The 27,793-nt window shown below is 56.8% G+C and overlaps 1 protein-coding gene across 4 annotated transcripts; it reads right to left on the reverse strand.

Annotated features, from left to right (window-relative positions):
- Nucleotides 1-48: 48 nt before the first annotated feature.
- On the reverse strand, nucleotides 49-27,793 carry PPP1R12C (protein phosphatase 1 regulatory subunit 12C). 4 transcript variants are annotated; one of them, XM_025368729.1, is made up of 22 exons: nucleotides 27,414-27,793; nucleotides 22,910-23,040; nucleotides 22,712-22,830; nucleotides 11,948-12,107; nucleotides 6,607-6,751; nucleotides 6,440-6,514; nucleotides 4,489-4,562; nucleotides 4,279-4,406; nucleotides 4,098-4,168; nucleotides 3,677-3,835; nucleotides 3,528-3,595; nucleotides 2,904-3,041; nucleotides 2,577-2,667; nucleotides 2,291-2,371; nucleotides 2,154-2,214; nucleotides 1,923-2,005; nucleotides 1,760-1,800; nucleotides 1,580-1,682; nucleotides 1,347-1,451; nucleotides 991-1,041; nucleotides 785-835; nucleotides 49-692 (listed from the first exon to the last, which is right to left on the reverse strand). In XM_025368729.1, the coding sequence occupies exons 1-22, from the start codon at nucleotides 27,732-27,734 to the stop codon at nucleotides 606-608; spliced, it is 2,343 nt and encodes a 780-aa protein (XP_025224514.1). In that variant the 5' UTR covers nucleotides 27,735-27,793; the 3' UTR covers nucleotides 49-605. The 4 variants fall into 4 exon arrangements, with proteins under 4 accessions (XP_025224514.1, XP_025224513.1, XP_025224512.1 ...); XM_025368728.1 differs by having other exon boundaries at nucleotides 4,095-4,168; XM_025368727.1 differs by having other exon boundaries at nucleotides 1,923-2,008; nucleotides 4,095-4,168.

Genomic DNA, 27,793 nt, shown 5'->3' on the forward strand with positions numbered 1-27,793 from the left:
GCACAGAAGCAGGAAACGGCGCCCTCCCTTTGGCTGGGAACACAGACCTTGAGTGGCAACTTCACGACTTTTATTTGTGGTGCCTGTGCTTTATCTCGAAAATACCTTCTCCCCCTGCCCCAGACAGTGGGCGGGGAGGGGGCAGCAAAAAATAGAAGACGTCCCTCCCTATTGCACATGGACCCTATATACAGGCCCACCTGGCTGAGGCCGGCAGGACTCTCGGCACAGTCTTGGATCCCTGCTCAGGAGGGGGGGTGACGGGGTGGCATCACACGTGAGAGGGGGACCTCCAGGCGGCCACTCTGGTCCTGGCTACTGGTCCTTGCACTTCTTGGTCCTCAGTTCCTTCCTAGTCCCGGCTCTGGCCCTGGTCCCCTCTGGCAACGTCCCCCTACTTGGCTCGGCCTCCCACCTCCATCCTGGCCTCGGGTGGCCCCCTTGGCTCCTGGGGACTCTGCTCCCCTCCCAGTTCGGAGGTCCCAGGGGGGCTATGGCTTCTCTGAGACTTCCCCCGGAGCCCTGTCACTCGTGTTCACACGGGGGAAGGGGTGCGTGTGGCAGAAGCAGCTGTATAAATACGGGTGCGGGAAAGTCCCTCCAGGTCACTTGGAGAGTTTGCTGATAACGCGGATCAACGCTGCATTCTCATCCTTGAGGCGCTGGTTGTCAGCGCGGAGGTCAGACAGGGCCTGGGGGACGGCAAAGGGTCAGCTGGGCAGCCCTGGTGGGTTGCGCCCCCGCCCACCCTTGGCCCTCTGCCCACAGCCCCCACAGCCCCCACCTTCAGCTCTTCCTCCAGCTCTGCGGCCTTGCGTTCCAGGGCCCTGCGCTCCTGGAATGAACAGGGAAAGTTCAGAAACCGAGTGAGGCTGAGGACAGGGGAAGGCCAGGGGCCAGCTGGGAAGGGCAATGTGGCTCTCTTGGTCCAAACTTAGTGATGTGAGGCTGGGAACGCCTCTGTCTCCCGTCCCCACTGTCCCTACTCACGAATCTCTCCAGCTCCAGAAGGGCTGGCCTCTCAGCGAAGCGCTCTTGCCTCTGGTGAGGACACGGAAAGCACAGGGGTCAGCAGGGGAAGCCAGCACTGCCCTGAGGAGGGGTCCTACGTTCCTGCTGGGGACCCGCCCGCCCACTAGGCAGCCCACCAGCCCCGCCCCATGGGCCAGGCCCCGCCCCCAGCAGGCCCACAGCCCCACCCCCATTTGCTCAGACCCCGCCTCCGAGATCTCGGCCAGGCCCTCAGGTGGAGCGAAGCCCCATCGGCCCCTCCAGGCCTCCCAACAGTCTGAGCCCCACCCAGGCGGCCCTGCCAGTTCTGGTGACCCTGGCCTCGGCGCCTTTACCTGCGTGGCCCGCTCCAGCTCCACCTTGAGCTGCGCCAGCCGCAGCGTGGTCTCGGTCAGAGCCTCGCGAAGCCGCTCGTTCTCCCTGCGCAGCTCTGCATACAGCTGGGGGTCGGGTGGAGGAGGGTCAGGCGGAGGAGGGTCAGGTGGAGGGCAGGGGCGACGCTGGGGGCGGGGAAGCCAGGAGGTGGGCACCCGGCAGGCGGAGCCCCAAAGGAGGGGTGGGATCACACCTTCCTAAAGCCTCCGTCCTGCTCCTCCGACTCTGGCTCAGGTTCTGGGTGGAGGTCCCGCTGTGACCGCTGCCTGCGGGCCGAGGGGCCGCCCTCCAGGGTGCTGGGGCGGGGGCGGAACGCGCGTCAGGGGCCGGCCCGGGCCGCACGCAGGCCCCACCTCTCCCACCCCGCCCCTACCTGGACTCTGGGCTGCGGTCAGCCGGCTCCGCCTCCTCCCCCTGTGGGCAGGTAGAGGGGGGTTCAATGGGCATAGGAGGGGTTTTAGCGGGTATGGGAGGGGCTTTGCCCGCCCTCCGGCCCACCCTCTGCACCAGCTCGGCCCCACCTGAGCCCCCCTCACCTCCGCAGGCCCCCTCCACTCCTTTCCGACCTTGCGGGGCTCCCTGGCCGCCTGCGGTCCTGGACCCTGCCCGTCAGGCGCCTCTGCTGGGGGAGGGGCAGGAATCAGTCAAGGCACCTCCAGAGAGCCCTCTGGGGGCCCGGGTCCCCGGGTCAAGCCCCCAGGAAAGCAGGAAGACTCGGAGAGACGATGATTCCCGGGGAATGACCTCCCCCAGAGAGCAGACCTCACCTCTCTGGGCAGGGCTGTCGGAGTTCTCCACTCCAGGGACGCGGGGCCTCCGGGAAGGGTCCTGTCGGGAGGGGTTGGTGAGTCAGGGGACCAGGACATCCCGCACCACCCCACGCGCCCTCGCTGACCCCTCTCACCAGGCTCTGCGCCAGCTTCTCTGACTCTGGGGCCTTCCCTGCAGACTTCTCTGCCTCCTTCAGGTCTGTCAGAGTCACACCCTGGCAGGGAAAGGGGACAGTCAGGGGATGCTGGGGTCAGGGCCCAGCTCCTCTTTCCTCAGGCCCAGGAGTCCAGACTCCATTCCCTCCTCCCTCAGACCCGGGAGTCCAGGCCCCCAGCCCCTCCTCCCTCAGACCCAGGAGTCCAGGCCCCCAGTCCCTCCTCCCTCAGACCCGGGAGTCCAGACCCCAGCCCACCCCACACCTGCGTGGACCTCCGAGACTGGCGCATGAGACGGGAGCGAGCTTTTCTCTGGGATTCCGACTCCTCATCCCGCACAGGCATCTGGTAGGACCTGAGGGAAGGGTCCCAACCTCAGGGAGGGGCACTGGGGACCCTGCCCCATTCCGTGGCGGACACCCTCCGCGGGAGGCAAGTTCTGTGGGAGGGGACTCCAACTCCCAGCAGACCCGGGGCCAGCCCTCCCTCAGGAGCCCACCCAGAGCCCCGGGACTCCGGCTTGACATAGTCTCTGCTGGCTGGGGCGGGGGCGGGGGCGGGGGCGGCAGCTTCCTGCCCTGGCCTCTGCACCTCCGTCGGTCCCGGGAGTCCGCTGGGGCTGCTGTGGAGGCTGTGGGGGCGTTTGGCTTCGCTGAAGATTCAGACTCCGGAATCCTGGAGGGAGGCGAGGAGTTCTCCAAGCAAGGAGGAGGTTTGGTGACCTCAGACCTGCATCAATTCATTCATTCAACAAACATTACCCAGGTGCATTGTGTGCCGGCACTGGAGATGCAGCCGTGAACAAAAGAAACAAATTATCTGGGCCACCAGAGTCAGAGCCGAGCAGAAATACACAAAACCGACAACAGCCATGAAAAGACCAGCACTCTACCCAACCGGTCAGAAGGGTAAAGCACGCTGGACAGAAGCAGCAGCGCGAGAACTGGGAGCGGAGCGGGAGGGGCGTGTGCCGACGGCGCAGAGGTGGCAGCAGGTGGTCCGTGCGCCTCGGGGTGGGGGATGATGGGGAGAAGGTGACGTTTCAACACAGGCTTGAGGGAGGGAGCCAGCCGCCAGGAGGAACACAGCACAGGCTCTGGGGTGGGAGCAGGAATCAGACCCGGGGGGTACACGGTCTCACTCAGGATCATACGGACAGGCTTGGAACCCACATCTGCCGCCTACCCCCGAGGGGCCCAGGCCTTGGGGACTCACAGGGCAGAGGGCTCCGGCAGCTTCCGGGAGGGGGTCGGGGTAATTCTGGCAAGACGGAGCTCCCTGGCCTGTGTGGAGAGGAGGAGGAAGGGGCAGTTCCCTCAACTGGGCAGGGGCCTGGGCCCGGACCCGGCCCAACCCTCACTCACCTGGGTGGAGGTCCCTTCCAGCCAGGAGGAGGAAGCCGAGCGCTGCAGCCCAGCCCCAGGGGCTCCCTCTGCCATCCGCCTTTCTGGGGGACCCAGGGCACCAGAACTCCCTGTCTTCAGGAGGCCAAAGCGCCTGGAGAAGGGGGCCTCTTCAGGCGGCTGGGAGAAGAAGGAGGTCTCAGGGAGAAAGGATCCCTCTTCTCAGACCTCAAGGGTTAGCCCCCAAAGGACTGCAACAAACTACAATTCCCATCAGCCCCTGGGGCAAGCGCAACCTACAAAGGAAGCCGGTTGTCCAGGAGGACTCTGGGAACTATAGTCTTCACCCTACCTGCCCCTGCCAGAGGTTCACAGGCTTTATGGACTCCCACCTCCCGGCCCTCCCGGCCTCACAGGACCTCTCTGGGCATCCACTCACCACGGGGCTCTTAGGACTGGGGTGCGGTGGGGAGGAGACGCCATTGAGGGTTCTGGGCTCTGCAGGGCGTGGCTCTGTGATGTGGGAACACCGGGTAGGTCACAGAAGATGCCAGCTGCCTCTAGATTCAGAGAACCCGACCCCTCCTCCCTCGGACCCAGGAGTCCAGATTCAGGCTCCTCACCGGCGGGACCTTCTTCCCCCTCATCCTCGTCCTGGATGGGGGGCCCCCCAGCCCCACCAGGCCGGCGCTCCTTGGACAAGTCCTGGAGGGAAATCTTCTCTCGACTGCTCAGACGACACACAGAGCTCCTGTTGGGGAAGGAGAGGGTGCTGGGGTGCAAGCCCGGGGCCTCCAGCCACCCGCCAGCCCCAGACTCCTCCCTCCCTATACCTTCTGTGTCTGCTGCTACAGGGCGCTTGGGGCTCCTGGCCCCGGCTCTGGGAAGCTTCTTTTTGGTTCCGAAGCTGCAAGGAGGGAAGGAGGCTGCAGGGGAGGGGTGGAGCACACGTCCCCCACAGCAACACCACCATGAACAGCTGTCAGGAGCTCAGTGCCCAGGCGGGCACCCAGGGCTCGTGGAAGCGCTTGCTGGTTTTCCTACAGATGGTGGCACACCTCAGAGAGAGGAGATGCCCTGTGTCCAGCAGGCGCCTGCAGCTGCCACGTGCAGGCACTGCCCTCTTGTCCTCACGGCCCCCACCCATGAGAAGCCTCCAGTCTCATCCCCAGAGGGGTCCTTCTAGCTCCCAGGGGCGACCTGCTCAGACCTCATCCCGACCCCTCAGCACACCCAGGGCACTGGTGGGCCCTCAGCTGCCCCGGCTTCTGCCGCTGGCACTCACCTCCTCCTTCCCCACACAGTTCACCACCGTCTTCACATCTGCCCCACACAGTTCAACACCATCTTCACACCTTCCCCACACAGTTCGCCAGTCTTCACACCTTCCCTACACAGTTCACCACCGTCTTCACACCTTCCCCACACAGTTCACCACCGTCTTCACACCTTCCCCACAGTTCACTGCCGTCTTCACACCTTCCCCACACAGTTCACCGCCATCTTCACACCTTCCCCACACAGTTCACCGCCGTCTTCACACCTTCCCCACACAGTTCACCACTGTCTTCACACCTTCCCCACACAGTTCACCGCCATCTTCACACCTTCCCCACACAGTTCACCACTGTCTTCACAGCTTCCCCACACAGTTCACCACTGTCTTCACACCTTCGGGCCTCTGCATGTGGTGCCCAGGAGTACTGGGAGGGCCCTTCATTCCTGCCCTTCTAGCAAACTCTTAGTGCTGTAGTACTCACGTCTTCTAGAAACTGTCCCCAGATGCTCCCAGGCTGGGCTCCCCTCATATCTGGGCCACCTAAGCTGATCCTGCCCCACCCATTAAACCCCCCTTGGCCGTATCACCCTCAGGGCAAAAGTCACCCTGCTCCTCGCCTGGCACTCATGGTCCTCCCGGGTTTGCCCTGCCTTACACTCCCCTCCCTGGGCACCTTAGGGCACCCACACTTGCCCCCCAGACTGTGTGAGACCTTCTTCTCCTACATCCGTCAGCCTCCACCTTGCTCCTGCCAACCTTTCAAAAAAGGAAGCTGTCTCCACTCTGCTGCCCACGCACCAGAAGCCCTAGGCCTGGCCTCGGGAGCTTCCTGTCACCCCACAGAGCTCACTGAACGCTGGCGTGGCTCTAGTGCTTCCCGTGGCACGTACTCCCGAGCTCCTGACAGCACAATCCACATGTCACACACGACCCCTCATACAGGTGTGCACCATACCATTCCCATTTGACAGATGAGGAAACTGAGGCCTGGAGAGGAAAGTGGCTGGCTGGGACTCACGGCAGATCTATGGCAGAGCCAGGATTCCAACCCAGGCAGTCTGGCCAGGGCTCACGCCCTTCACTCCTTCACTCTAAGTTTTCCCAGCAAGGCTGCCCCGGGGATGGCTGGGGGACACCTCGCGGGCGACCAGCCCAGCCTAAGTCTAGGACAGTCCTGCACATGGCTGCTGCCAAGGGCCACCCTGAGGTGATGAGGTGCGCTGAGTTGGTTTGTTATTTTGTCTGAGTGTCAGACAACCCTGTCCAGATCCTTCTGCTGCCTCCCCACCAGGCAGGTAGGAAGCTCTGCAGCCCCATCTCTATCCTGCCCCAGCTGGGGGTCTCTCCTGAGGCTGGGGCTGGAGCTGGGTCACCAAGCGGGAAAGAGCAGGTCGCTGGGGTGGTGGGTGTCAGAAGTCGGGGTGGGATACCCCCTCTGCACCCTCCTCTAAGGAGTTGAGGGGACATGGGGAGTCTGGGACAAGCCCCTCAGCCCTAACACTCACGTCTTCCTGTTTCCGGGCCAGTTCCTCCAACAGGCTCAGCACTTCCTCATCAGCCAGGTCACAGGGCCGCTGCCCCTGGGTCGGGGGAGGAGCAGGAGCAGACAATGAAGGAGGCGCTGGGTCCTCCCCGCGCCCTGCCCCCCACCAGCCTGGGCACTGGCCCTCACCGCGTGGGTCAGCGAGTCCATGCCCCCGCCATGCTCGGCCAGCAGGCGGCAGGCATCCTCCACGCCCCAGTGTGCCGCCGCGTGCAGGGGAGTCCAGCCGTCCCCGTCCCGGAGCTCCGGGTCGTAGCCAGCCTGAAGGAGCAACCTGGGGGCCAGGGAGTCTCAGGGTCAGAGGCCAAGGCGAGGCCCTGGGCCGGGGGCTGATTTCGGCCAGTGGTGCGGTAACTGAGGTCCCAGGCCACGAGACTAAAATGCCCCTGGACAGGCTGGTAAAGAGCCACTGCCCAGCGTCCCTGGCCACAAGAGGCCCCTTTGCACCAGGCCTTGTCCCTCCCCTTGGACCAGCAGCTACATGTTAAACCCTGGCCCTGCAGGTGGCCTCTGGAACCTGCTCCTGGTGCCGGCAGGGGGTCACCCTGGCTGTGGGATTCCAAGGTGACGGCAGTGGGGTGTAAGGAGGCAGCCCCGGAGGATGCAGGTGCAGGACCCTGTGCCAGCCCTCACGCCTGTCAGAAGGATTGGACCCCAAAGGGCTGTCTCAGGGCAGTAGTGTTCTAGGACCTGGGCTGGCTTAAAGCAGTGACTCCCAACCAGGGCATCTTTGTTGTCATAACCTGGCGCAGGGGCTAGTGGCATCGGCTGGGTGGAGGCCAGGGAGGCGGCTCCACACCCAGCAGCGCTCAGCAGCTGCCCCACAAGGAGAAGGATCGGCCCCAAAATGTGGCTAGCGCCCAGGCTGAGAAACCCTCACTCAAGAAATTTTCTGCGAGAAAACAATAACCACCTTAAACCATTCAATTTGAGGGCAAAGGCAGGGTTCCAAGTCCAAGGGCACTCTCCAAGCTCAGCTTAGGGTAGGACGTGTCTATTTTTGGAGAACTGGAATGAGTTTCTGTGTCAATGAGAAAGAGCTTCGCAAAGTGGGAACAGATGGACAGCCTGGGATATTCTACGAAGAAGCCTTATAAGCACAAGTCCCTCTATCTGGCCCCGCCCACCTCGCCCCTCACCTTTCCCACGCTTTGCCCAGAGCTCACCCTGCCCCAGCTGTGCGGCCCCCGCTATTTCCCCAAGCGCCCACCCGCCACAGGCCTCGGCACTTGCTGCTCTCCGTCGGAAGCGCCCACCCGCCACAGCCCTCTGCACTTGCTGCTCTCCGTTGGAGAGTGTTCTGTGCCCTGCAGCGTCTCACGCCGGGCCCCTTTTTGGCAGTCACCACCCCTTCACCCCCATGTCTCCTGACCCCAAAGCCCCTCCTCATCACACTTGTCTTCTCCCATCACCCTATTTGCATCTTAAGCCAGTGGTTCTCAACTGGGACAATGCGCCCCCCAGGGGACATCTGGGACAATGCGCCCCCCTGGGGACATTTGGCCAAGTCCAGAGACATTTTTAGTTCTCACAACCAGGGATGCTCCCGACGTCCCATAGGTAGAGGCCAGAGAGGCTGCCCCACATCCTGTGATGCACGGGACAGCGCTGCAGCAAAGAGCGATCAGTCCACAATGTCTGTCTCCCCACGAGGTACGAGCCGCACACAGGCCCAGATCTCTCTCATTTACCCAGTTCCTTGGCAACTAACAGACTGCCTGGCACACAGCAGGGGCTCAGAAAATAAGCATCGAATCAGTATCATCAAATAAACATATACCTCTACTCTGCAACAAGTGTTTTTGTTCTGTTTTGTTTTGAGATAGAGTCTCACACTGTCGCCCAGGCTAGAGTGCAGTGGCACGATCTCCACTCACTGCAACCTCTGCCTCCTGGGTTCATGCCATTCCCCTGCCTCAGCCTTCCAAGTAGCTGGGACTACAGGCGCCCGCCACCATGCCCAGCTAATTTTTTGTATTTTTTTTTTTTTTTTTTTTGAGATGGAGTCTCGCTCTGTCGCCCAGGCTGGAGTACAGTGGCCCGATCTCAGCTCACTGCAAGCTCCGCCTCCCGGGTTCACGCCATTCTCCTGCCTCAGCCTCCCGAGTAGCTGGGACTACAGGCACCCGCCACCTCTCCCGGCTGTTTTTTTTTCTATTTTTTAGTAGAGACAGGGTTTCACCGTGTTAGCCAGGATGGTCTCGATCTCCTGACCTCGTGATCCGCCCGCCTCGGCCTCCCAAAGTGCTGGGATTACAGGCTTGAGCCACCGCGCCTGGCCAATTTTTTGTATTTTTTTTTTTTTTTTTTGAGACAGAGTCTCGCTCTGTCACCCAGGCTGGAGTGCAGTGGCCGGATCTCAGCTCACTGCAAGCTCCGCCTCCCGGGTTCACGCCATTCTCCTGCCTCAGCCTCCCGAGTAGCTGGGACTACAGGCGCCCGCCGCCACGCCCGGCTAAGTTTTTGTATTTTTAGTAGAGACGGGGTTTCACCGTGTTGGCCAGGATGGTCTCGATCTCCTGACCTCGTGATCTGCCCGTCTCGGCCTCCCAAAGTGCTGGGATTACAGGCTTGAGCCACCGTGCCCGGCCCAATTTTTTGTATTTTTAATAGAGACAGGGTTTCACTGTGTTAGCCAGGCTGGTCTTGAACTCCTGACCTCATGATCCGCATGTATCAACCTCCCAAAGTGCTGGGATTACAGGCGTGAGCCACCACGCCCAGCCTGCAACAGATCTTTGATGCGAATGCTGGTTACATTCTTTTTAAAATGCAGTCAGGCTGGGCACAGTGGCTCATGCCTGTAATTCCAGCACTTTGGGAGGCTGAGGTGGGAGGATCACTTGAGGTCAGGAGTTCGAGACCATCTTGGCCAACTTGGCAAAACCTGTCTCTACCACAAACAAAAAATTAGCTGGGCAGGGTGGCACACACCTGTAATCACAGCTATTCAGGAGGTTGAGGCAGGAGAAGTGCTTGAACCCAGGGGGCAGAGGCTGCAGTGAGCTGAGATTGAGCCACTGCACTCCAGCATGCATGACAGAGTGAAACTCCATCTCAAAAATAAAAATAAAAATAAATGGCCGTGCTCGGTGGCTCACACCTGTTATCCCAGCACTTTGGGAGGCCGAGGCGGGCGGATCACAAGGTCAGGAGATCGAGACCATCCTGGCTAACATGGTGAAACCCCGTCTCTACTTAAAATACAAAAAAATTAGCCGGGTGTGGTGGCGGGCACCTATAGTCCCAGCTACTCGGGAGGCTGAGGCAGGAGAATGGCGTGAACCCGGGAGATGGAGATTGCAGTGAGTGGAGATCGTGCCACTGCACTCCAGCCTGGGTGACAGAGTGAGACTCCGTCTCAAAATAAATAAATAAATAAAATTAAAAATGCAGTCAATAGATTTGAGTGTAAACATGTACCCTTACAAAGGAGCAGTAATGAAATTATAGTCAGTGAATATTTCTAAGTCCAAAGTGCTTCAGTTCTATGGCAGAGAATGAATGAGGTTGCCCACGAATATGGACTCTATCTCTCCCTTTACTAACAGTACCCACACAGGCCCCCTGGCCGGACACAGGCCACCCAGCTGAAGACAAATCTCCAACTGTCCCTTGCAGCGAGGAGTGGTCATGTGAGTAGGGTCTTGGCATTAAGTGGTGCGTGCCACTTGCCGACTGCTCTCTGGAAAGGAGTGGGTGTTTGCTCCTTTGCCCCTCTCTTCCTGCTGGCCGGGATGCAGGTGCAGTGGAGGAGATGCAGCTGCCTCCAGGATTCAGGGGTGGAAGCCATGGGAGGAAAAGGACACGGCCTGCAGGCCTGGGCACATCACCAGGCCCAACCATTCAGTTTCCAGTCCCCCTTGTCGAAAGGATCAGCTCAGGGATGGGCCCAGTCAGCAACAGAGCTGGGACTGGGGCCAGATACAGAGGTCCAGGAGCTCTACTTCAGCAGCAGGTGCTAAGCAGAAGGGACAGCGGTCTGGAGCTGTTAGAGTCATCTCATGTACCTCACTGAGAAAACCTGACTAAAAACTGTCAACGGAGAGGTGAGCAGAGAGAGGGAGGAATTCATGTTAACTTCATTTTTATACTAAATAATAAAGTATAAGTCATGAAAGAGAGAAGAGGGAACTGAAAAAAGAATGAGGAGCCTGAGGATGAGAACTGGAACCAACAACTTTAATAGAAAGGGGAAAGGCAGCCAAATAGGAACAAAATAAGACCCAAGACTGAGGTGAGGATGACAGAAAGGGAACGTGCACCATAACAATTTAAACTCTACATGCACTTTGGTTGGGTGCAGTGGCTCACGCCTGTAACCCCAGCACTTTGGGAGGCTGAGGCAGGCAGATCACCTGAGGTCAGGAGTTCAAGACCAACCTAGCCAACATAGAGAAACCCCATCTCTACTGAAAATACAAAAGTATTTTCAAGTGTGGTGGCTTACTCTCATAGTCACAGCTACTGGGGAGGCTGAGGCAAGAGAACTGCTTGAACCCAAGAGGCAGAGGTTGCAGTGAGCTATGATCACACCACTGCACTCCAACCTAGGTGACAGAGAGCCAGACTCCATCTCAAAAACAAAAATAAACTATATATGTACCAAATAATCCAGTCTTAAAATATATACAAATTGTAACTGACAGAACTATAAGAAGAAACAAAGTCCATAATCATAGCAAGAATTTAAACGCACCTCTCATAGTAACTGACAGAATAAGCAGCGGGGGAAATATCACTACAGATAAAGAAGCACTACAAATAAAACAGCATGATTACAAGGCTGACCTAATAACCTACAGAGAACACTGTACTTGACGACTCCCTTCTTTTCCAACTTACATATACTGGGGTATGTAAGGCAAAACAATACATTTCAAAAGCTAGAATCATATAGAACCCATTCTGTGACCACAATGCAATTAAGCCAGGAAAATGGTAACAAAATGATGACTAGAGAAGTCCTGTATATTTTGAAATTAGGCCAAGCACAGTGGCTCACACCTGCAATCCCAGCACTTTGGGAGGCTGAGGTAGGTAGATCACTTGAGCCCAGGAGTTTGAGACAAGCCTGGGCAACATGGTGAAACACTGTCTCTACAAAAACTAGCGGGGCATGGTGGTGCGCACCTGTAGTCCCCACTATTCAGGAGGCTGAGGTAGGAGGATCACCTGAGCCTGGGGAGTTTGAGGCTGCAGTGAGCCACAATTGCGCCACTGCACTCCAGCCTGGGCAATACAGCAAGACCCTGTCTTAAAATAAATAAATAATATTAAAAATTGGGAAATATTTTACACGGAATGACAATTAAAAAAAGACCACACATCAAAACTTGTGGGTACAGCTAAGGCTGTTATTCACAGGGAAATACACAGTCTTCGGTACATACGTTTAAAAAGAAAGGGAGAGGACAGGATCCACAGGAAGGTATAAGACAGCAGGATGGAACACACCGGCCCGACTCACCTCATCACCTCAATGTAGCCCTTGGCAGCAGCCACGTGCAGGGCAGAGGCGCCTGTGCGGGGGTGCCGGGCCTCTGGCATGGCGCCCCCATTCAGCCAGCACCTTGTGTCATGAAGTAGCAATTCCTCCTCCGCCCGCTTGGCTGCCTCCACGTCCACACCTAGGAGGAGAAGAGGCACGAGGTAGGACTCACATCCCACGACCTGGAATACCCAGGGTTATACACTGGGCTGGCCGGGGTTCGGCCCTGTGACTTGCCCAGAGCTTTCACCGCTGCTCCCCTCTGAGACGTGGGAGGCCTAGACTAGCCCAGTTGTTTCCCAACTGTGCTCCACGCAGTCACGTGTCCCACTCGGGGTCTCTGAGTCAGCGCTAAGCACTGGGAAAATGGAGATCACAGGCCTTTCCCCATCTCAACCAGAAAGTCACCTTACTTTTATTATTTTTAATATAAAACCATGGCTGGATGCAGTGGCTCACGCCTGTAATCCCAGCAACTTTAAGAGGCCAAGGCAGGTGGATCACGAGCTCAGGACTTCAAGACCAGCCTGGCCAACATAGTGAAACTCCATCTCTACTAAAATTACAAAAAAAAAAAAAAAATGTAGCCGGATGTGGTGGTGGGCGCCTGTAGTCCCAGCTACTTGGGAGGCTGAGGCAGGAGAATCGCCTGAACCCAGGAGTCGGAGGTTGCAGTGAGCCGAGATTACGTCAGTGTACTCCAGCCTGGGCGACACAGCAAGACTCTAAAAAAAAAAAAACCATATATATATACACACACACACATACACACACACACACAATCTCCTATATATATATACTATACATATATTTCCTATATACCTAACATATATATATATAAACCTGAAGTTTACTGAGCAAATCCAGTGCTCAATTACATCTAACTTTTCCTGTCACTCCCAATATAACTTTTTTTTTTTTGGAGCCAGTGTCTTACTCTGTCACCCAGGCTGGAGTGCAGTGGCACAGTCTCACTGCAACTTCCGCCTCCAAGATTCAAGAGATCCTCCTGCCTCAGCCTCCCAAGTAACTGGGATTACAGGCATAAATCACCATGCTGAGCTAATTTTGGTATTTTTAGAAGAGACAGGGCTTCAACACATTGGGCAGGCTGGTCTCGAACTCCTGACCTCAGGTGATCTGCCCGCCTTGGTCTCCCAAAGTGTTGGGATCACAGGCATGAGCTGTTGTGTCGCCCCCCAATATAATCTTAATCCAGCATCTTCATACATTTTATCACCATTACCACTTTTCTCATGAGGAGAATAAACCAAGCAAAAAGCCACTAAATGAAGGACTTGTGCCATTAGTGCAACAGCTCCTTTCCTACCCAGGTGTTCTACCCGTTTGCAAACATGCGACCACCTACAGCAAGCAATCTGGGAAAAGCATGCTTCCCAACCAGTCAATTTCATGTACTCCAATTGTTGCTTCCCAACCAGTCAATTTCATGTACTCCAATTGCTGCACTGTATTATAGATGTAAAAGGCAAGTAATGACCTAAAATTAAATATAAGTTGATTTTGGATCAAAACAGGTACCCTTGTTGAGGCTGAAATCGTATCTACTGACAGCCTCTGAGGATACTTATTCTTTTTTTTTTTGAGACGGAGTCTCGCTCTGTCGCCCAGGCTGGAGTGCAGTGGCCGGATCTCAGCTCACTGCAAGCTCCACCTCCTGGGTTTACGCCATTCTCCTGCCTCAGGCTCCCGAGTAGCTGGGACTACAGGCGCCCGCCACCTCGCCCGGCTAAGTTTTTGTATTTTTAGTAGAGACGGGGTTTCACCGTGTCAGCCAGGATGGTCTCGATCTCCTGACCTCGTGATCCGCCCGTCTCGGCCTCCCAAAGTGCTGGCATTACAGGCTTGAGCCACCGCGCCCGGCCGATACTTATTCTTTTACATGCTATAAACTCTTTTTTTTTTTTGGAGACAGGGTCTCACTGCAACCTCTGCCTACTGAGTTTAAGTGATTCTCCTGCCTCAGCTTCCCAAGTAGCTAGGATTACAGGCGCCTGCCACCATGTCCAGCTAATTTTTGCATTTCTAGCAGAAACAGGGTTTCATCATGTTGGTCAGGCTGGTCTCAAACTCCTAACCTCAGGTGATCCACCTGCCTCAGTCTCCCAAAGTGCCAGGATTACAGGTGTGAGCCTCTGCACCCAGTCTTTTTTTTTTTTTTTTCCCAAAGAATAAACAGAGATGGAGTCTCAATATCTTGCCCAGGCTGGTCTCAATCTCCTGGGCTCAAGCAATCCTCCGACCTTAGCCTCCCGAAGTGCTGGGATCACAGCGTGAGCCACTGTGTCTGGCCAAACGTTTTTTTTTTTAAACAGTCAGGGCCTCACTCTGTCACCCAGGGTGGAGTGCAGTGGCGTAATCACAGCTCACTGCAGCCTCCATCTGCTGGGTTTAAGTCATCCTCCCACTTTAGCCTCCCAAGTAGCTAGAACTACAGACACATGCCACTACGCCTGGCTAGTTATTTTTATTATTTTTATTTTTTATTTTTATTTTTTGAGACGGAGTCTCGCTCTGCCGCCCAGACTGGAGTGCAGTGGCCGGATCTCAGCTGACTGCTAGCTCCGCCTCCCGGGTTTACGCCATTCTCCTGCCTCAGCCTCCGGAGTAGCTGGGACTACAGGCGCCACCACGCCCGGCTAGTTTTTTTTTTTTTTTTTGTATTTTTAGTAGAGACGGGGTTTCACCTTGTTAGCCAGGATGGTCTCGATCTCCTGACCTCGTGATCTGCCCGTCTCGGCCTCCCAAAGTGCTGGGATTACAGGCTTGAGCCACCGCGCCCAGCTGTTACTTTTATTTTTTATAGAGATGAGGGAGGTAGGGGTCTCCTGATTTTGACCAGGCTGGTCGCAAACTCCTGCCCTCAAGCAGTTCTTTTTTGTTTTGTTTTTGAGGCGGAGTCTCGCTCTGTCACCCAGGCTGGAGTGCAGTGGCACGATCTCGGCTCACTGTAAGCTCCGCCTCCCGGGTTCAAGCGGTTCTCCTGCCTCAGCGTCTTGAGTAGCTGGGACTCTAGGCGCCGCCACCACGCCCGGCTAATTTGTTTTTGTATTTTTAGTAGAGATGGGGTTTCACCATGTTGGTCAGGCTGGTCTTGAAGAACTCCTGACCTCGTGATCCGCCCGCCTCGGCCTCCCAAAGTGCTGGGATTACAGGCGTGAGCCACCGCATCTGATCCCCCTCTTTTTTTGGAGACAGGATCTCACACTGTCAACCAGGCTGGAGTGCAGTGGTGCAATTATGGCTCACTGAAGCCTCGAATTCCCAGGCTCAAGGGATCCTCCTGCCTTGGCCTCCCAAAGTGCTGGGATTACAGGCATGAGCCACCGAGCCTGGCTGTGTCATTTCTGTAAAGGAGTTGCCAACGGTTCAATCCTATTATGGCCGGATGGGTCTCAATTCAGGGACGGGGAGGGAGGATGACTGGCTTTTTACTCAACCACGGTCAGCACCCTCTGCATGTCTGCTGCACATCCTCTGCGATTTGCTTTTTGTGCTCAACATGTTGCTGACGGCCGGGCGCGGTGGCTCAAGCCTGTAATCCCAGCACTTTGGGAGGCCGAGACGGGTGGATCACGAGGTCAGGAGATCGAGACCATCCTGGCTAACACGGTGAAACCCCGTCTCTACTAAAAAATACAAAAAACTAGCCGGGCGAGGTGGCGGGCGCCTGTAGTCCCAGCTACTCGGGAGGCTGAGGCAGGAGAATGGCGTGAACCCAGGAGGCGGAGCTTGCAGTGAGCTGAGATCCGGCCACTGCACTCCAGCCTGGGTGGCAGAGCGAGACTCCGTCTCAAAAAAAAAAAAAAAAAAAAAAAAAAAAAAAAAAAAACATGTTGCTGAGATCTGTCTGTGGCTGTAGACAGAGCCCTTGACCAGGGGTCAGCAAGCTATAGCTTGTGGGTGCTCACCACCTGTTGTGTTTTATCTTTTGTTGTGGTGGCAGTGGTAAAATAGACAACATAAAATGTATCAACTTCCCTGTTTTAAAGTGCACAATTCAGTGGCATTTAGGATACCTCCAATATTGTGCAACCATCACCACTATCTACTTCCTGAGCTTTTTCATGATCCCCAACGAATACTGTATCCAAGAAGTCACTCCCAGCCAGGCACCATGGCTCATGCCTGTAATCCCAGCACTTTGGGAGGCCAAGATGGGAGATCACTTGAGCCCACTAGTCTGAGAACAGCCTGGGCAACACAGGGAGACCCTGTCTCTAGAAAAATAAAACTGGCTGGGTGTGGTGGTGCACACCTATGGTCTCAGCTACTTGGGAGGCTGAGGTGGGAGGATCACTTGGGCACAGGAGGTCAAGGCTGCAGTAAGCCATTATCACTCCACTACACTCCAGCCTGGGAGGCAGAATGAGATCCTGTCTTTAAAAAAAAAAGTCACTTCTCAGACCTCCCTCCCCCCAGCCCCTTGCACCCAGTAATCTTTCTGTCTCCATGGATTTGCCTATTCTGAAAGGCAATTTTTGTCAATAAAAGTGGAACGGGACACAGTCACTCCCATTCACTCATACACCATCCCTGGCAGTGTCCCCTCCACAGCACTGGTGGAACAGTGGTGCCAGGGACGGAACAGTCACTCCCATTCACTCACACACCGTCCCTGGCAGTGTCCCCTCCACAGCACTGGTAGAACAGTGGTGCCAGGGACGGTGTGTCCTGCAACACCTCAAACATTCACTGTCTAGCCCTTTATAGAGAAAGTTTGCTGACCCCTGCTTAGATCACTCATTTAGTTTAGTGATTGATCCATTCTCTCTTTAGTGTGGGCTCCAACCTCTTACTACTGCACACAATACTACGATGAACTTTTGTCCATGGGCGGGGAGGCCTCTCTCAGGCTGCCCAGGAGTGGAACTGCTAGAACAAGGCAAAGATGGGGCCTTCGGCTATAATCGATGCCGATCAACCATTTCCCAAAGTAGCTGTAATCATCGCCTTTCCCACCAGGCAGAAAGCAGCTCCCATGTCCACCCTTGTCAGCACCTGGAGCGAACCAATGGTCAGTTCCGCCTGCCTCCAAGTGTAACGCCCCCTCGTCCAGCTGACTCGGATGTTGGGATTCCAAGAGAGTTGGCGTCAAATGCTTCAAAAACATCATGTCTCATTCCCACCAGTTCCATGCCCCTGTGCAAAGTGGCCAGGGAGGGTCCCTTCTGTGTAGGACATGGTACTGCTGTGTCCCTGCAGCACAGCTGCTGCTTGGGCCTAAAAAATCCATTCTCCCTTCCCCTGTGACCTCATCTTGACTTTCCTCACCCACACTTTGCCCCACATGGTTTCGGTGTGACTGGGCCCACAGCCTGGCTCCCGGGTGGGCACATCACCCGGACTTCCTGTCACCTTTGCAACACTGGTGGGCTCAGGAGCTGCCATCTGACCGGGGTGGCCCCGTGAGCATCACGCACTGGGAAAGAGGCGCTGTGTTTTGGCTGTGATATGGGCCTGCAGTTAGGACCCACACTGAGTGCCTTATGGAGAGAACCTGCCTAAGAGTGAAGCCAGCACGGAGTGCAGCAGAGTGACGGAGAGACGTTCTGGACTTCACTTGTGCCCCTGGATCAAACTATGCCTGAAGTCCATAGAACTCATGGACTTCAGCTACATAAGGCCATAGATTGCCTTTAAAACATATTCATATATATATATATATATATGAGACCAGGCACTGTGGCTCATGCCTGTAATCCCAGCACTTTGGGTGGCCGAGGCGGGAGGATCACCTGAGGTCGGGAGTTCAAAACCAAACTGGCCAACATAGTGAAACCCCATCTCTACTAAAAATACAAAAATTAGCTAGGTGTGGTGGCAGGTGCCTGTAATCCCAGTTTCTTGGAAGGCTGAGGCAGGAGATTCACTTGAACCCGGAAGGCAGAGGTTGCAGTGATCCAAGATCACGCCATTGCACTCCGGCCTGGGCAACAAGAGTGAAACTCCATCTTGGGGGAAAAAATGTGGTAAAATACACGATACGAAAAATTTACCTTTTTTTTTTTTTTTTTTTTGAGACGTGGAGTCTTGCTCTGTTGCCCAGGCTGGAGTGCAGTGGCGGGATCTCGGCTCACTGCAACCTCCACCTCCCGGGTTCAAGCGATTTTCCTGCCTCAGCCTCCCAAGTAGTTGGGACTACAGGTGCACACCACTATGCCCAGCTAACTTTTGTATTTTTAGTAGAGACGGGGTTTCACCATGTTGGCCAGGCTGGTCTCAAACTCCTGAGCTCAGTTGATCCGCCCGCCTCGGCCTCCCAAAGTGCTGGGATTACAGGTGTGAGCCACCGCACCCGGCCTAAAATTTACCATCTTAACCCCAGTTCAGGGGCATTAAGTAGTCACAATTGGTTGTTGTGCAACCAATCTCCAGAATTTTTTCATCTTGCAAAATTAAAATCGTGTACCCTAGGTCAGGGACAATGGCTAACACCTGTAATCCCAGCACTTTGGGAGGCCAAGGTGGGTGGATCACTTGAGCTCAAGAGTTCCAGACCAGCCTGGGTAATGTGGTGAAACTCCATCTCTACAAAAAATACAAAAATCATTAAAAAAAAAAAAGTGTACCCACTAAACTACTTCCTATTCTCCCCAGTCCTTCCAGTTCCGGGCTACAGCCACTCTACTGCCTGTCTCTGTTATTTTGACTATTCTGAATACCTCACAGATGTGGATCATACAGTAACTGTCCTTCTGTGACTGGCTTAGTTTCACTCTTCACTTAGCATAACGTCCTCAAGATTCATCTACGTTGCGTGTTTTGTTTTGTTTTGTTTTGTTTTGAGACAGAGTTTCCTCTTGTTACCCAGGCTAGAGCACAGTGGTGCAATCTTGGCTCACCGCAATCTCCACCTCCCGGGTTCAAGCGATTCTCCTGCCTCAGCCTCCTGAGTAGCTGAGATTACAGGGATATGCCACTAGCCTGGCTAATTTTCTATTTTTAGTAGAGACAGGGTTTCTCCATGTTGGTCAGGTTGGTCTCGAACTCCCGACCTCAGGTGATCCGCCCACCTCAGCCTCCCAAAGTGCTGGGATTAAGACTGAATCATATCCCATTGCATGGAAGGACCGCATGTTGATTTTCCATTCATTCGATGATGGGCACTAGGTTGCTCCTACCTCTGGGCTATTGTGAACGATGCTATGAACATGGGTACATAACCTGCCTTTTTTGTTTTATTTTAGTTGAGACAGGGTCTGGCCTGTCCCCCAGGCTGCAGTGGCAGTGGTTCACTGCATCTTCCACCTCCCAGGTTCAAGCAATCTTCTCATCTCAGCCTGCTGAGTAGCTGGGAGCACAAGTGCATTCCCACGCCTGGCTAATGTGTTTTGTTTCACAGAGAGGAGTTCTCACTAGGTTTCCAGGCTGGTCTCAAACTCCTGGGCTCAAGAGATCCTCCTGTCTTGGCCTCCCAAAGTGCTGGGATTACAGGTCTGAACCACTGCTCCAGGCCTCGAATGGCCTTTTCTGGCCTGAGCCAGGCGGAATGGTTTTGGTTCTTGCAAAGACTCATGCCCGATTCAGCCTGAGTCGACTGGGCCAGAGGCCTTCGTGGTGTTGAAGGGAACGGTAGCTCCAGGCCACGGGGTGACTGGCTGAGCAGATCACGTGCTCTCACTGAACCCCAGACCCAGAGAGAGGAAAACAGCAAGTAAGCCAAGGAAAAGCAAAGGGGATGGCCGCACCTGTGGCCGGTCTGTCTGCTCTCCCAGCCCTGCCTGTGAGTGGCTGCCAGGGCCACACTATGGCCAGCACCAGTCTGGATGCCAGCACCTCGGGGAATTCTGCATCATGTCGGCATGTCCTGCAGGGGGCCCAAAAGCCTCCGCCCGCCTTATAGCTGGGGTGCAGCCTGTGACCCAGGTCCTGCGCACTGCAGCCCCTCTAAGGCTCCTGTGTGGAGCTGGGTGTCACAGGCAGAGGCTTTGTGATTTGGGGCAGCAGAGCCCCACCCTGAGCAGCACAGCTGAGAGTCTTTCCAGTGGCACCAGTGGCCTTCGTTCCCGGCTGATCCTACAAGCCAATATCCCCCACCAATGTATCCCTTCCAGCCTTCTCCTCACCCCATGGGAGGGAAGAAGCATGGCCCCCTCTGAGAAGCTGATGCAAGTTATGAGCAATTTCTGCAGGAAAATACAATGTCAGGAAGGTCAGGGACCCCCTGGAGGCCTTTCCCCGCCTCCCTGAGGTCCAAGGGAGGAGGAGGACTGATCCAGACAGAGGGAGCCTAAATCACCCAGATCTGGATCCCTAGCTGGGTCCTGAACCAGAGGAGGAGAGGCGACAAAGAATCTCAAGGAGAAACGCAGGCAACAGTGTAGCATCAAGGTTAGTGCAGTGGGTAACAGTGTAGCATCGAAGTTAACAGTGTGTAACAGTGTGGCTTCAAGGTTAGTGCAGTGGGTAATAGTGTAGCATCAAACTTAACACAGCGTGTAACAGCGTGGCATCAAGGTTAGTGCAGTGGGTAATAGTGTAGCATCGAAGTTAAGTGTGTAACAGTGTGGCATCAAGGTTAGTGCAGGGGGTAATAGTGTAGCATCGACGTTAACACAGTGTGTAACAGTGTGGCCTCAAGGTCAACGCAGGGGGTAACGTGTTGCATCCCTACTGTGGTTCTGCAGGAGGTTTTCCTTGTGGCAGGAGATACCTGCTGTGCATCAGGGGAAGATTTACAATGTCTGCAACACAGTCTCAAAATAGCCGGGCTCATGCCTGTAATCCCAGCACTTTGGAAGGCTGAGGCCGGCAGATCGCCTGAGGTCAGGAGTTCCAGACCAGCCTGGTCAACATAGTGAAACCCCATCTCTACTAAAAATGCAAAATTAGCCGGGCGTGGTGGCGGCGCCTGTAATCCCAGCTACCCAGAAGCCAAGGCAGGAGAATCGCTTGAACCCAGAGGGACAGAGGCTGCAGTGAGCCGAAATCATGCCATCATGGGGACAGAGGCTGCAGTGAGCCGAAATCATGCCATCATGGGGACAGAGGCTGCAGTGAGCCGAGATCATGCCATCATGGGGACAGAGGTTGCAGTGAGCCGAAATCATGCCATCATGGGGACAGAGGTTGCAGTGAGCCGAGATCATGCCATCATGCCATTGCACTCCAGCCTGGGCAAAAAGTGAAACCCCATTTCAAAAAAAAAAAAAAATGCTCAAGAATGGAAAGGCAGGGATGGGAAGGAAGAAAGGAAGGGAGATTTGGAAGGAAAAAAGAGGAGGAGGAAACATAGGAAAAAATGTGTTCATGTCTGTACCTGGGAAGAGATCGCAAGGGAGGGACAGAGAGAGAGAACACAAATGTACCAAAAAGTTAACAACTGATGATTCTATACTGTATGATTCGCTCTATGTGACGCATACAAAACAGCAAATCTACAGCGACAGAAGACAGAGAGGGCTGCATGAGGGCGGGCTGCATAGTTGGGGGTGATGGCTAAGGGGTTGCAGGGTTTCGTTGGGCGATGATGAAAATGTTCTATAATCAATGTGGTCATGAATGCCCAACCCTGTGAATATACTAAAAAGCACTGAAGTGTGCACTTCGGGTGAATTGTAGGGTACGTGAATTATATCTCAAAAAGCTGTCTAAAAAAAAAACCACCACCACACACTGGTGACACTTAGTGAAAGTCATATGCGTAGTCACATGCTATTGTTCCAACTTTTCTGTAAATTTCAAGCTTTCCCAAAGTAAAAACTTGGGGGGAGGGAGGAGAAAGAATCCAGGTCTAGGGCTGATTTGAGCCACTCCCCATTTCAACCAAAGAAGGGCTCCCAAACCTCAGATCTCCGCCGTCACGTGTCTCACTAGCTACTCCTCCTGTGTGGCTCTTGTGGCCCCCTGAACCCCTGAGGAATCCTATCCTTTTTCAGCCTGGCCAGCGGCCCTGTAAGGACAGCCGCGTCAGAAGTCTGGGGGGCTGCCGGAATCTCGTTTCGCCAGGCTTCCTTTCCTTCCACACGGTCCCCCGGAACCTGCAGGGAACCATGCTCACATCCTTCCACCCAAACCCAGCCAGACCCTGACAACCACCCCATGCGGCGGTGCCGGTGGTCCTGTTTTAGGAAATCAGGGAAGCGAGCTGCAGGGACACACCTGGAGTCGCCAGTCACAGGCAGAGCGGGGAGGTGAGCCCAGGACTTTAGAAGCCACGCTGGGGACCCAGGGATGCTGTGTGGCCATCACACACCTGCTAGAAGCAACAGCCCTTCTCTAGAAAAATGAACCTGGCCACAGTTTCAGGGACTCCTGGACCCCATATGAAGGCTCCTGGGGTACCATGAGTCTCAGAGGACAGGGAGACCAGTCCCTGGCAACCCCTGCATGCCCCTACTCCCCCAGGGTAAACGCATCCCCTCCCAGAAAGACCTGTGGCAGGGTTCCAGCAATTCTACCTAACGCACTTCAGGGTGAGTCCAACCACCCACCCACCCCGCCCTGGCATTTCAATCTCCTCAGCTACTCAAGGAGTGAAATCACAATCCCAGTTGGTAGGAATTTGAGTTCTTATCCTGTGCCTCTGCTGGGCTCCAAGCAATCCTGGAGGCAGGCCTCCATGCCCCCATTTCACAGGTGAGGAAACTGAGGCACACAGAAAGACAATCCTAGCAAGCAGGGTCAGCCTCGGTGCCCAGGCGGCCTCTAAAGCTCTCAGCCTGGAGACCAGAGGTGAGGAGGTGTCCCCCACCCCACACACAGCACACCAGAGCCCACCTCGGCGGGCGATCTCCGCCTTCAGCAGCCCCTCCATGGGGTCCGACTCGGCCAGGTCCAGGGGCAGGTCCCCGTCACTGTTGACGGCGGCGATGTTGGCCCCGTGGCTCAGGAGGTACCTGGGGGTGGGGGTTGGTCAGGGCTGAGGGTCCAGGCCCCCACCCCGACCAGGTCCTGCCCAGCCCTCCCTTGCCTCACCTGGCGATGTCTAGGTAGCCACAGGAGGCAGCCACATGCAGGGGCGTCCAGCCCTCGTTGTCCGCCTGGTTCACAGTGGCGCCTTGCTCCACCAAGAAGCGCACCACCTCCAGGTTCTCATCAATGCAGGCCTGGGGGTGGGAAACAGCCGTCAGCCGCACCTCCGCCAGCCACGGTGTCCCAGCAAGGCAGGACTCCAGAGGCAGCCACGAAAACAGATCCAGGGACACGGTGCCAGGACAGTGGGGAAAACGACCCCAACAGCCTCTGGCCGCCAGCTGTTTAAGATACCCCCGATTGCCCAATGGTCAGGTCCGACAAGCCTTCCGCGCTCAGTGGAAACTACAAAAGGACTCCCGGCTACCTGCAAACAGGAAGCGAGCGGGGAAGGGAGGAGGCTTCTCATCCGGGTGCGGGAACCCCACATGGTACTTGTCAGACACAGCAAAACCCCCTGACCACCCGCAGGTGGCGCTTCCAGGGCTGCGACTAGGGAAGAGGTTCCAGCCCCTCCTCCTTCAGAGCCAGGAGTCCCGGCCCCAGCCCCTCCTGCCTTAAACTCAGCCAGGTCCTTCCAAGGGTCAAGCCTAGAAACCACCCCGGCAGACACTGCAGGAGCGAAGCCGCGGGCCCAGGCCTATGCAGGGTGGGGGAAGGCCGCTCTGTGCTGGACAGACTCAGGGGCCCAGGCAGGACTCCCAGATGACAGCTGCACACCTGTGTGTCCGGGCCCCAGGCTGTCATACTCCTGTTCACTAAGGCCTCCTCTGCACGGGGCACTGCAGCCAGGGACTTACACGGGCCAACGTTTCTCATTCTTCCTTTAGGAGTCCAAAACTTGGGGGGACAAAAGCCAAAGTCCAGGGGGTTGGGGGAGAAACCTGCCCCAGGCCTTGTGGACACTGGATGGGCCCTGGGACCTGAACTGGAGCTGAGGGAGGAGTGAAACTAAACTCCTAGATCCACGGGATAAATTACCCACTAAGTCCCTCACCTCTCCAAAGCTGCCCATCTGGAGAAGGGGGGAGGGAGCTACGAGGGCCAAGAGCATGAGGTCATGGAAACTCGGCTGTGAAGGGGGCCGCACGTGCCCTGGGAACGGGATGAACTCGACTCGTTTATTTCCATCCAGTTGTCATGGCAATGGGGGAGGGGGGCAAGGAGAGCGATGGGCCTTTCCCTTTCAAGGACCTGCCCAGTACAGGCATCCCTGTGAAAGATGCCTGAGGCCTGGGCACCAGGGACTCCGAAGTCCAGGCCCAGCCCCTCCCCATTTAACCCAGGAGGCCAGGCCCCAGCCTTTCCGTCCTCAGATGCAGAAGCCCAGGCCCCCAGCCTCTCCCCATTCAGACCCAGGAGTCCAGGCCCAGCACCCCCTCCCTCAGACCCAGGAGTCCAGGCCACAGCCCCTCCTCCCTCAAACCCAGGAGCCCAGGCTCCAGCCCCTCCTCCCTCAGACCCAGGAGTCCAGACCCCCAGCCCCTCCTCCCTCAGACCCAGGAGTCCAGGCTCCAGCTCCTCCTCCCTCAGACCCAGGAGCCCAGGCCCCCAGTCCCTCCTCCCTCAGGCTCAGAAGCCCAGGCCCCCAGTTCTTCTCTGTTCAGCCCTAAGAACCCTGGCTCCCAGCCCCTCCTACTCTAGCCCCCAATCCCCTAGCCACTAAGGCAGTGGGAGGGCAGGAATGGGGGGAGTGTACCAGCCTCACCAAGTGGTTGATAAACCCACATGGGGTACCCTAAGAACTCGGAAACTGCTATAGCAGGGGGCTGATGCTTGCGGACCTGCCTCAAGAAGGATGCAGGAGAAACACAGCCCCAGGTGGAGAAACTGGCCGGGACTCAAGAGTCACCCAGACACGGTGATCCCGTCCTTGTTTTCATAGGACTTAGGGTTTCGGCGTTAAAACCAGGCTGTTCTGGGCAAACGGCATAAGCTGGTCACCCCACACCCAGACCTGACTCAAACCCAGCTCCCTTGCTTGCTGGCCACGTAACCTGAGAAGGGAATCCCCTCTTCCCTGAACTCCAGCCCACCCCAATACTCCAGGCCTCCTGGGATACCCCGAAGAGTGAGTTTGCCAAGCAGTCACCCCACAGTGGGAGGAGAATCCACCTGAAAGCCAGCCTGGTGGACTGGGCTGGGGCGACCTCTCGCCGGGTCCAGGCCAACTAGGTGGCCTGGGGCCTCTGGGGGATGCAGGGGAAGGGGGTTCAGTCTGAAGAGCAGAGCCAGGAACCCCTGTAGGGAAAGTGCAGGAAAGCCAGGGGCATGGGATGGTGGCGAGGAAGGGGGACAGGGAACCTGAGCGCCTCTCCTGGGCTTGCCAAGGACTCAAACCCAGAGGCCGGGAGCAGGGCCTTAGGGAAGAGGGACCCCGGGACCCCGCTCCGGGCGGAGGAGTATGTCCCAGATAGCACTGGGCCTCTTTAAGGAAAGAAAGATGGAGAAAGAGAAGGGGGTAGAGGCGGCCATGACCTGGTGAACACCTAGGACGAACCATTCTCACTAAGGGAGTTTTCCACACGGACACGCCCTCCTCGCCACAGCCCTGCCACGGCGGGGCGGCTACTGGCCTTATCTCACAGGGAAAACTGATGCACAGAGGAACAGTACAAATTCGGGGCTAGAAAGGTGAAGACCCAAAATTAGAACTCAGGACCAACTTATTCTGATTTTGTTTTTCCAAACTGCTTCTCCTCTTGGGAAGCGTAAGGAAGCAGCAGCACCCGGATCAGTGAAATGCACCAGACGGCCGCGCCAGAGGCTCCGGGAGAGGGCAGCGCAGGGCGGCCACTGAGAACCGGCAGGTCGCGCATCCCCCTTCCCTCCCACCCCCCGCCAAGCTCTCCCTCCCAGGATCCTCTCTGGCTCCATCAGTAAGCAAACCCTAGGGGTTCTGGCCGGGAGAGAGAGGTGGCTCCAGGAAATGGGGGTGTGTCACCAGATAAGGAATGTGCTTAAAAGGAGGTGGGGGTCAGGCCCAATATCTGGAGACTAGGAGGGAGGAGGCCTAAGGATGGGCTTTCTGTCACCAGTCCTGTCCCTAGTGGCCCCACGGTGGGGTGGAGGGGACAGAGAAAAGTACCCGGAACCAGAGCCATATGAATTGGCCCTGGGAATATAAGGTGGTCCCGGCTCTGGGACACAAGACCTTGTCCTGAAGTGGACATGGGGGCCCGGCTTGGAGGAAGAGGACTAGCCGAGCTCTGGGACCCCTGGAAGATGCCGTGACAGGGGCTGGAAGAGCGAGCACAGACTAGAGAGGTAAAGGGGGTATGGGAGCTGCCCAAATTAAAGAAGTGAGAGGTGACCCAAATCCACAGGAGGAGGGGGTGTCCAGGCAAAGAAAGCAAGAGGATGGAGAGGTGGCTAAAGCCAGGGAGACAGGGACTTTGGGGTTGTCCGGAAAAACGGTAATGATGCAGGCCTACAAGCAGGGGAGGTGGGGACGCAAGGGAGAGACATCCCACGGAGAAGACCATCCTAAGAAACGAGAGATGGCACAGGCCCCAGAAGGAGAAGGAAAAGGGAACCCGGCGAGTGAAGATGGCATGGGGGTTGGGGTAGGGAGCAGAGATGCCCGGAGAGGACCCAGACAAGGGCAGGATCCGCTCCGAGGACACCACGTGGTGCAGCGCCGAGAAGGAAGTGCCCTGGAAAGAGCATCCTCGGGCACCAACGCACAGCACAGAGCAAGGGGAAGAGGGATTGGAGGAAGCTGGAACCTGAAGCAGGTGGTGGGGAAGGATCTGGGCCTAGCCGTAGGGGTGGCCCAGGCCACAAGCTGCAGGCAGAAAGCGGCGCAGGTTCAGGGGAGAGAATGCAGATCAGTGAAAGCAGGACCCGCCTGGAAAGGGGAAACAGCGGGCCAGAGGCGGCGCAGAAGCCAGTAGAGCTCAAAGTGGTCCGGACTCAGGAGAGAGACGGCCGCATTAGAGGGCAGAGTAGAGGCGGCACAGCAAGGGCACTCGGCGGCGAGAGGAGGGCAGCGCAAAGTGACAATGGCCAGGGCCAGGGAGATAGACCAGAGTGAGCTATGGGAGCTGCCTCAGGTTCAGGAGAGGGCAGGGCAGGGAGGGAGACAAAGTCCAGGGCCGGCTAGAGAGGCTCAACATCGGAAGAGGGGAAGTCCAGGGAGGGATGGTAAGGGGGACTGCAGGGGTCAGCACAGGCTGGCAAAGCCAGGGCCAGTTAAAGCGACTCCAATGCGGAAGAGGGTAGATCGAAGGGGACTGGTAAGGAGGCCTGGAGCAGGGTGGTAAGCACAGAGTGGCAAAGCCCAGGGCCACTTGAAGCAGCCCCAATTCGGAAGCGGGGTGGTCGAAGAGGGCTGGTAAGGGGGCGCTGGGACGGGGTGTCAGCATAGGGTGGCAAAGCCCAGGGCTAGGAACGACGGGGCGGATCGAGACTGGCAACGGCGGCTCGGAACCGGGGAAGGAGGATGCCCCAGGCGGCGCTGCGGAGAGTGGGCCTGGCCCCGGGAGACGCCGGAGGGGGCGCTGACCTGGTGCAGGGCGCTGATGCCGTCGGCGTTGGTGGAGTCCAGCACTGCGCGGGCGGGCGGCGGCGCGGCGGGGTCGAGCTCGGCGCCGGGGCCAGGGTCGGCGGCGCACAGCATCAGACGCGCTTCGTCCAGGTCGCCGCCCGCACAGGCCGCCAGGAACTCGGCGGCGCGCTCGAAGCGGACGGTGCGGGCGCGGCGCTCTCCGGGGCCAGGCTCGGCGCCTGCCCGCGCCCCCCACTGCCGCAGCTGCTCCCGTCGCCGCTCCCGGGCAGCCGCCGCCGCCGCCCCCGGGCCAGCCGCCGGGCCATCCTCTCCGGACATCGCACCGCCCGCCCGCCCAGCGAGCGAGCGAGCGCGCGCCGAGCCCCAACTGCCGCCGC

The sequence above is a fragment of the Theropithecus gelada genome, chromosome 19 (assembly GCF_003255815.1).
Source record: "Theropithecus gelada isolate Dixy chromosome 19, Tgel_1.0, whole genome shotgun sequence".
NCBI classification, from domain to species: domain Eukaryota; kingdom Metazoa; phylum Chordata; class Mammalia; order Primates; family Cercopithecidae; genus Theropithecus; species Theropithecus gelada.

What these genes read in the sequence shown, in the direction of transcription:
- PPP1R12C (XM_025368727.1), bottom strand. Translation starts at nt 27,734, where the DNA reads ATGTCCGGAGAGGATGGCCCGGCGGCTGGCCCGGGGGCGGCGGCGGCG. An exon ending in AGGACGGAGGCTTTAGGAAG is followed by an intron (nt 1,452 to 1,579) that starts GTGTGATCCCAC and finishes CCCGACCCCCAG; the next exon opens with CTGTATGCAGAGCTGCGCAG. An exon ending in AGCTGGAGCGGGCCACGCAG is followed by an intron (nt 1,042 to 1,346) that starts GTAAAGGCGCCG and finishes TGTCCTCACCAG; the next exon opens with AGGCAAGAGCGCTTCGCTGA.